The 9,974-nt window shown below is 39.4% G+C and overlaps 1 protein-coding gene across 1 annotated transcript; it reads left to right on the top strand.

The window, feature by feature from the left end:
* Nucleotides 1-8,387: 8,387 nt before the first annotated feature.
* LOC103210595 (olfactory receptor 1F12) lies at nt 8,388-9,363 on the top strand. Its single transcript, XM_007956510.2, has one exon. It carries the CDS (start codon nt 8,422-8,424, stop codon nt 9,361-9,363), a length of 942 nt encoding a protein of 313 aa, XP_007954701.1. The 5' UTR covers nt 8,388-8,421.
* Nucleotides 9,364-9,974: the final 611 nt, after the last annotated feature.

Below are 9,974 nucleotides of genomic sequence, written 5' to 3'. Positions count from 1 at the left end.
TGAGGTAGATACACTCCTTGGAGAGAACAATCATGGGAGAAAGAAGGGCTGTTTATGCACAGGGAGACAGCTCAGGGGGCAGGAGTGCATGTAGGAATGGACACAGAGAAGAGGTAACAGTCAGGAGGAAGTTGGAGGGGACCTGTTGCATTGTGGTAAGTTGTAGTCAAAGTCATGAGACAAAGCGTATGTGAACTGCTGTATAGAAAGTGAATTTGCTCTGTAAATTTTCACCCAAATCACAATTTAAAAAAATAAATAAGTAATTTTAAAAAAATGACAGAGAGGAATATTTTATAATGATTACAGAGCGAATCTATCAGGAAGATATAACAGTTATACACATACATGCACCTAATAACAGAATACCAAACACATGAAGCAAAAAATAGATAGATATGGAGAAATAGTCAATCACACAATAATAGTTGGAGAGTTCATATCCTACTTTCAATAGTGGATAGAACAAATAAAAGATCAACAAGGTAATAGAAGACATGGACAACACTAACCTTTCTAGATCTCTAGGATAGACAATGTGCCAAGTCACAAAACAAGTCACAGTAAATTTTAAAAGATTTAAATTAAACAAAGTATCTTCTCTGTCCAAAAATTAGAAAGAAATTAGAAATCAATAGCAGGACGAAACCTGGAAGTTTCCCCCTTGGTAAGGTTATATCATATATTTGTAATACAGTTAGATTCATTTATCACAGTTTGCGTTCTGTCCAGTGGTTTACTGAGAGTCTGGTTGACCTTCCAAAATTTTTATACAGTAAAGTACACTCTTTGTGATGTACCTGTTCTGTGGGTTCTGGGAAATCCACGTTGTTGTTGTTGTTGTTAGGTACCATCAAGTTGGTTCCAACTCAAAGTGACCCAATTACCAAAGAACAAAACACTGCTCAGTCTGGCACCATTCTAACAATCTTTGCTAGTTTGAGCTTATTATTGCAGGCGCTGTGTCGATCAATCTCGTGGAGGGTTTTCATCTGTCAGTTTGTCATACTATGGTGGCTTGCCTGTTGCTGTGATGCTGGAAGTTATGTGACCACTATTACAAATACCAACAGGGTTACCCATGGTGGATAGGATTCAACAGAGCTTCCAGACTAAGACACACTAACAAGAAGGACTTGGCGATCCACTTCTAAAAAAATTGGCCGCTGAACACCTTATAAATAGCAGTGATAAATCAATAGAGTCTACTATCTACCACCTCGTTGTTTTGTTGTTGTTATGTGCCATTGAGTTGGACCCAACTCATAGCGACCCCTCCTTGGGTTTCCAAGGTGGTATAACTACAGAAGTAGATTGTCAACCTTCCTTCCGAGGAGTGGCTGGTGGGTTTGAACTGCCAGCCTTCTGGTTAGCAGTCAAGTGCCTTAGGCACTATGCTACCAGAGCTCCTATCTACCACCTTAGTACCATTAATTCAAAAATTCTCTTGTATGTATCTTATGTGCTCAACACTTCCCCCAAACCTTGACAAACACTGATTTGTTTTCTATCCCTATATTGTTGCCTTTTCCAGAATGTCACTAACATGAAATCATAAAATATATAGGATTTAGTGTCTGCAACCAGCTTTGACCATGCTCAAGAAGATAGTAGAACAAGAAGATGAGATGAACCAGGGTCCCTGATAGACATAATGCAATGGAAATGCTCCAAAATTCTTTACTAGCAACACTGTTATTTAAAAGGTGTTGTTGTTGTTGTTGTTGTTGTTGTTGTTGTTAGGTGTTGCTGAGTCAGCTCTGATTCATTGTGACCCCATGCACAACAGAACAAAATACTGCTTGGTCCTGCACCAGCCTCAGAATCCTTGCTATACCTGAGCCCATCATTGCAGCCACTGTGCCAATCCATCTCATTGAAGGTCTTCCCCTTTTTCGCTGATCCTCCAATTTACCAAGCATCAAACCCTTCTTCAGGGAATGGTCCCTTCCGACAACGTGACCAAAGTAGGTGAGACAAAGTCTGGCTATTATTGCTTCCAAGGAGCATTTCAGCTGCACTTCCTCCACTTTAAAAGATAGAGGGAGATAAATAAATAAAGAGAGAAACTATCTTCTTTAAACACTGTATTTTCAGGTTCTCTTTGTTACAGTGGTTTAGTTTTAATTTTACTAATAGGCTTTTCCTCACTTTTCTGGATTTTCCTCCCAATACCATTTAGGGTCTTATGATTCTCTATAACCCAATCATTAAATGTTGAAGAGTATTGTTCATAGGTCCCTATCCTATTCTAAAATCTCCTCCCAATGTGATCAACTCCATTCTTACGGCTACAAATATTATGCAATAATGCCATAATTTATATTTATAATCAATTACATTTGTACAATCAACTGAGATCCTTTTTCTTAACCTAAGTATTCCAAAAAATAGGTCTTGAGAGAAAGACTTAAGCATAAATCCTTTATTGGCAATGTACTACAGGATCAAGAGTAAAAGCGCAAGACCAAAGCAAAGAAGAAAAGTGGGCTTGTCAAGGATACATTACTGAGTTTGCCACCTAGATGAAGTGATTGGGTGCTTGATCCCATGTATACACCTGAAATATGTCTTAGGACCATCTATGCTAAGAGAAGAAAGGGGAAAAATTTGTCCACAAGCTCTCATTCCCCACTGGTCAAATATTCACTCCATGGGGTGTTCACTGTCCCACACTTACAGATTGTAAATATGTGACCACCAATCAGGTTCCTGTGATGTCCCTATCATAGTGCTGTAGTATTAGAAGTTCCTGGGGCAAAAAGTAAAAAGGTCCACTGCACCGGTCAAAGCAAAAGTATTGTCAAGTTGCACGTAAAAGAAACTAGAACTTACAGAACTGATCATTGCAGTGGTGGCTAAATAGGAATATGAAATCTCGACAATCTGAAATGGTGTTCAGAGGTTTCCAAAGCAGTCTACCTCTGGCATCACGAAGTTCCCGTTGTGTATAACCAATCACATAGTCCCCTTCAAGGTGGTTGCCAGCACAATCTCTTCAAAATATACAAAATCTCTACAAAAATGTAAGATAATTAGTGATAATACTATAATCTCACTACTACATATGTGCAGACACTGTATAACCATAACAGAATTCATTTCTCTTCAGCCACCACTTTGTCTAGCCTGGGTTGCTTGCCTGGGGAGGAGATCTAGACATTTATCCCCAAGGGAGCTATGCCTTTACTTGCCTGACTCTTGTAGGGTCATAATTTCTGTAATTTCTCACTCATGCACTGGGTTCCAGATATACTTCTTCCAAACCTCATATAGTTTGTAGTGGTAGTTCACTGGTAGAATTCTTTTTGGTACAGTGACTGAATATTCTTTCCCTCTTCTTTTGATATTTCCTGCATCATTCAATATTTTGCCTGTAGAATCTTTCAATATTGCAACTCGAAGCTTGATTTTTTTCTTCTGTTCTTTCAGCTTCAGAAATGCCGAGCATGTTCTTCCCTTTTGGTTTTCTAACTGCAGATATTTGCACATTTCATTATAGTAATTGGCTTTGTCTTCTCAAGCTACTCTTTGAAATCTTCTGTTCAGCTCTTTTATCTTGTCATTTCTTCCATTTGCTTTAGCTATTCTCCATTAAAGGACAAGTTTCAGAGTCTCTTCTGACATGCATTTTGGTCTTTTCTTCCTTTCCTGTCTTTTTAATGACCTCTTGCTTTCTTCATGGATGGTGTTTTTTATGTCATCCCACAATTCCTCTGGTTTTTGGTCATTGGTGTTCAATGCATCAAATCTGTTCTTTAGATGTTCTCTAAATTCAAGAGGGTACATTCCAGATCATATTTTGGTTCTCATGGACTAGTTTTAATTGTCTTCATCTTGAACTTGAATGTACATATGAGCAACTGATGGTGTGTTCCACAATCAGCTCCTGGCCTTGTTTTGGCTGAAGATATTGAACTTCTCTATCACCTCTTTCCACAAATGCAGTCAATCTGATTCCTGTGTGCTCCAGCTGGTGAGGTCCATGTGTATAGCTGTTATCTGTGCTGTTGAAAAAGGTATTTGCAATGAATAAGTCATTAGTCTTGCAAACTTCTATCATGTGTTCTCCAGTGTTATTTCTATCACCAGGGCCATATTTTCCAACTACTGGTGATTTTTTTTTGTTTCCAACTTTTGCATTCCAATCACCAGTAATAATCAAAATATCCTGATGGCATGTTCAGTCAATTTTAGACTGCAAAAGTTGATAAAAATCTTCAATTTCCTCATCATTGGCTTTGATGGTTGGTGAATAAATTTGAATTATAGTAGTATGAACTGGTCTTCCTTGTATGCGTATCGATATTATCCTATCACTGACAGCATTGTACTTCAGGACAGATCTTGAAACATTGCTTGTGATGATGAATGTCACGTCATTCCTCTTCAATTTGTCATTCCAAGCATAGTAGAGCATATGGTTGTCTGATTCAAAATGGCCAAAACCAGTCCATTTCAGCTCACTAATGCCTAAGATATCGATCTTTATGCATTCCATTTCATTTTTGACAACTTCGAATTTTCCTAGATTCATACTTCGTACATTTCATGATCTGATGATTAATGGATGTTTGCAGCTGTTTCTTCCCATTTTGAGTCATGCCACATCAGCAAATGGAGGTCCCAAAAGCTTTACTCCATCCACGTTATTAAGGTCAGCTCTACTCTGTGGAGGCAGCTCTTCCCCAGTCATATTTTGAATGCCTTCCAACCTGAGGGGCTCATCTTCTGGCACTATATTGGACAATGTTTCAGGGCTATTCATAAGAGTTTTCCAGTAATCTAATCAAGAAGGGAGTCCATCAGTGTTGTGTCCTTTTGCCACACTTATTCAATCTGTATACTGAACAAATAATCCAGGAAGCTGGACTATATGAAGAGGAACATGGCATTGGAATTGGAGGAAGACTCATTAACAACCTGGATATGCAGATGACACAACTCTGCTTACTGAAAGTGAAGATGACTTGAAGCATTTACTAATGAAAATTAAAAACTTCAGTCTGCAGTATTGATCCTCACAACTGGACCAATAATCAGAATCATGTAAATGGAGAAAAAGTTGAAGTTGTTAAAGATTTCATATTACTTGGTTCCACAATCAACACCAATGGAAGCAGCAGCCAAGATGTCAGATGATGTATTGCGCTAGTCAAATCTGCTGCAAAAGACCTCTTAAAAGTGCTGAAGAGCAAAGATGTCTCCTGGGAGACTAAGGTGCACCTAACCCAAGCCATGGTATTTTCCATTGCCTCATATGCATGTGACAGCTGGACAATGAACAAGGAAGACCAAAGAACAATTGATGCTTTTGAGTTGTGGTGTTAGCAAAGAATACTGAAAGTACCATGGACTGCTAAAAGAACGAATAAATCTGTCCTGGAGGAAGTATAGCCAGAATGCTCCTTGGACTCAAGAATGTCCAGACTTCTTCTGTTGTACTTTGATCATGTTGTCAGAAGGGACCATTCCCTGAGAAGGATACATGCTTGATAAAGTGGAGGGTCAATGGAAAGGGGGAAGACCCTCGACAAGATGGATTGACATGGTGGCTGCAACAATGGGTCCAGGTACAACAGAGATTGTGACACTGGCACAGGACTGGGTGGTGTTTTGTTCTGTTGTACATAGTATAGCTATGAGTCAGAGCTGACTCAATGGCACCTAACAAGGGTAGTGTTGCTTGCAATGCTCTATAGGTAGGGGAGATAAACTAATATTTGGAGAATGGATCGATTCTATTAATTAATAAAAAAATTTAATTCTTAAAAAGGTTATTTTTCACTGATGTAATATTTTATTTGTGTTGTTTGGGAGCCTCTTGCAGTTGAGGACAGTGGGAGAGATGAATGTAACAAACCTTCCTGATATCCTATGAACAATTTCCAGATCTTTTAATTCCTTTAATCTCCCTGGGGTATTTTCTACTTGGTATATTATCCCTAGAGTTGCAGCTGGGAAACCCACAAGAGGGATGAAGTAATTGTTGCTGGAATTGAGGGAGCTTGTCAAGATTGGGTTCCCAGTGGCTGCAAAAGAAAATATAAATTTCCATGTGGGGATTCTGCGGTCTGTCCTGTTTTTATTGCACCAGATATACCCTTCCCAAGAATCAGCTCATCCTTATTCTTGTACATTCTGGAAGACAAAATTCTTCCATTTTTAATTTTTCTCATTACCTCTGAATAAGACTTGGAAGCAAAAGTCTATGCCCAGAAGGTTTCTGATATGAAAAACTGGTAAGTTTAATGAGATGTGAATAGATTTGCAGAACGAAAGAGAAAGTATATCTTTATATAGCAAGACAACTGTAAGCCCCACACAATGTCTCCAAGCATTGTCTTACATATAGTAAGTACCTAGTAATCATTTGTGGAATCAATTAATGATTAATTAATTAAAGGTAGATGAAGGTTTGAAATGGTCACTGTTTCTTTCTATTGTACATAGGGTCGCTATGAGTCAGAACCAACTCAAAGGCACCAAACAACAACAAAGATGTGAAATTATAGATACTCTGATGGCTTAGTGAAATGAAGACTAAATTTCAACTATAGAAATGTTCATTGAGGTCATGACTCTGCTAAAGCTCTGTGTCTAGATAATGGGGATATGTGACCTATGTAATACAGAGCTCTGGTGGAGCAGTGAAAGAGCTCAGCTGCTAACCAAAAAGGTCAGGCCCCTCTGTGGGAGTACTAGTGGCAGTCAGCTTCTGTGAAGATCTGTAGCCTGGAAACCCTACCAGGCCATTCCATTCTGGCCTATAGGGCCGCTGTGAGTTGGAATTGACTTGATAGCAGTGGATACGACCTATGTAATAGAGTTCTTGTAGAGATTAACATATATGGAAACATTCAGTGTGATATAGATTAACTTGATAGTGGTAAACCTTGTCTTCATATTTGTATTTTCTTGATGAAAAGAAGTACCATTATTTTACATGGTTACAGACGTTACTCAGCTGATTTCATGCACTTCTGACAGTTTCCAACATGTTTCCAATAAGGAAAAAATTTTACCTTCTGGAAAATTGAAAGACAAGGGTAATGTCTTTACTTACTACCATCACCAAGTGATGTACCGATGTTTACCATTTTGCATTCAAAGTATCTTCAAGTATCTCTACTCTTTCTAAACTTTTTGAATGCCTACTATGTGACAGGAGCTGTGCCAAGTAATGTGGTACAACTCAATCTATTTTTCTTGAGACCATATCACCCTGTCAGCCCAAGAGTACCTACTAGCAGTAGGCTATTATGTTACCAAAATAAATCCAAACTCACTGCCGTTGAGTCAGATCCTACTCATAGTGACCCCTCGTTGGGTTTCCAAGGCAGTTATCACTACAGAAGTAGACTGTCCAATCTTCCTTCCGAGGAGTGGCTGGTGGTTTGAACCGCCAGCTTTCTGGTTAGCAGTCAAGTGCCTTAGGCACTATGCCACCAGAGCTTATGTTGCTCATACTCTTCATGTAAGTTTTTTAGAAGCTAAACTTTATACTTGTTAAGCACATTCATATATTTTTCTTTTAAGTCTTAAAAGATAGGATCATTTGTCCCCATACTGGAAGGCAGTAATGGTTCAGTAGCAGAATTCTCCAGTCTGTGGAGACCTCCGTACAATTAACATCCGATTTACTTGAAGCACAGCCACTACCCATCTGTCAGTGGAGGCTTGCATGTTACCTTAATGCTAAACAAGTCTCAGCAGAGCTTCCAGACCAAGGTGTAGGAAGAAAGGCCTGGTTATCTACTGCCAAAACTCAAGCAATGAAAACCCTATGGATCACAATGGGTTGATCTCTAACTGATGTCAGGGATGGCCCAGGATCAGGCACCATGTTTTTCAGTTGTCACGGAGATGCCATGAGTCACAGGTGACTGGACAGCAGCTAACAAGAAAACATCCCCATTTTACGGTCTCTGTATGATAGGTGTCTGACCATTCCAAGCAGGATGATTCATATGGTATTAGACTAATATTTGAACAAACTTTCTCATTTAAATATCAATGCTTACCATGGAATCGTTTCATGTGTGAGTCTCATGATATGGTCCAACACACAGCTGACAGGCAGCCCCACACAATGCAGAATATGCAAAAGTTAGAGTCAACTTCATAAGCAGGGAGAGATGTCTGCATAGGGAGGGACAATGTATACTAGTCCCACGGAAATTCTGGATATGGTGAAGTTCCAGAAAAGGAGTATATGTGGAGATACAACTGATGGAGTGATGGGGTGAAAGGACACACTTGAGGTTCAGTGAGCCTTGGGAGAAAGCATCACAGACGAGATAGGATAGCCTACCTGATAAATGGAACTAGAATATGTGAGCATTTACAAATTATAAAGGGAAATCTTTTTCTGGAAAAATTATTTCCTCCTCTGGGTTTTCAGGCAGATATATCCAAGCGATGGAAAAGGGAAACAAAACCAGTGTCTCTGAATTTCTCCTCCTGGGCTTCTCCACTTGGCCAGGGCAGCAGGTGCTCCTCTTTGTACTTTTCCTGTGTCTCTACCTAACAGGACTGTTGGGGAACTTGCTCATCTTGCTGGCTATTGCCTCAGATCATCACCTCCACACACCCATGTATTTCTTCCTCGCCAATCTGTCCTTGGTAGACCTCTGTCTTGCCTCAACTACAGTTCCCAAGATGCTGCTGAACATCCAAACACAGGCTCAGTCCATCTCCTATCCTGCCTGCCTGGCTCAGATGTACTTCTGTATGATGTTTTCCAACATGGACAATTTTCTTCTCACAGTGATGGCATATGACCGTTATGTGGCCATCTGTCACCCTTTGCATTACTCCACCATTATGACCCCCCATCTCTGTGCCTGCCTGGTGGCTGTTCCCTGGGTCATTGCCACTTTGAACCCCCTCTTGCACACTGTTATGATGGCCCATCTGCACTTTTGCTCTGACAATGTCATCCACCATTTCTTTTGTGATATCAACTCTCTCCTTCCTCTATCCTGTTCTAATACCAGCCTTAATCAATTGATGGTTCTGGTTGTGGTGGGGCTGCTCTTTGTAGTACCTTCAGGGTGTATCCTAGTATCATATGTTGGTATCATCTCTACTGTGATGAAAGTCCCTTCTACTCAGGGAAAACTTAAGGCTTTCTCTACCTGTGGATCCCACCTTGCCTTGGTCATTCTTTTCTATGGAGCAATCACAGGGGTATATATGAGTTCTCCATCCAATCAGTCAACTGAAAAAGACTCAGCGGCATCAGTGATTTTCATGGTAGTAGCCCCTGTACTGAATCCCTTCATTTACAGTCTAAGAAACAATGAACTAAAGGGGGCTTTAAAGAAGGTCCTGGATCAAAGCAAAATCTTCTCCCTGTGATTTTTACAGCTAAGGAGTTCTACAGAAGGAATATCCTAATGATATTATCATTTCTATCTCATTATAATTACAAAGTTATTATTAAATATCTAAATAAACTTGACATAATCTAAGTTTCCTATAACATCTTGAAGTGACATAATCACAGCCATTATCCATTTGAGTTCTATTAGAGATTATTGATATGGACAAATATTGATATATAAATCCCTGACAATTACAATGCAAACATGAAATCAACATTTAAATGCATAGTGAAGATACCACAAGCATCTCAGATCAACACAGGGATAAATACGGGGAGTGCAGAATAGTCCATCCTCTTTCCAGAGTGGATAGAGTAGATAACTGCATTGTCATGCATGAAAAACACTAGAGAATAAAGTTACATGAAATCAAATGTCCAAACCATAGTTGCAATGTGAGGTCCAAGGGAGAAGAGACTGGTGAAAGCTGAAGAGGTAAAGGAAAGCTGCAGGGAAAAGATAACACTTAACCTAGTCTTGACTGATGGATGAGTTTACATAGGAATGAAGGGAATGAAGAGAACATTCAAAACACGTGAGAGAGATTTGTAGCTAAAAGGAGTAAAGTATATAATGAATAAATTA

The sequence above is a fragment of the Orycteropus afer genome, unplaced genomic scaffold (assembly GCF_000298275.1).
Source record: "Orycteropus afer afer isolate SDZICR_OR568_19922 unplaced genomic scaffold, OryAfe1.0 scaffold00627, whole genome shotgun sequence".
In the NCBI taxonomy this organism is placed as follows: domain Eukaryota; kingdom Metazoa; phylum Chordata; class Mammalia; order Tubulidentata; family Orycteropodidae; genus Orycteropus; species Orycteropus afer.
This window is presented reverse-complemented; position numbering and strand designations above follow the sequence as displayed.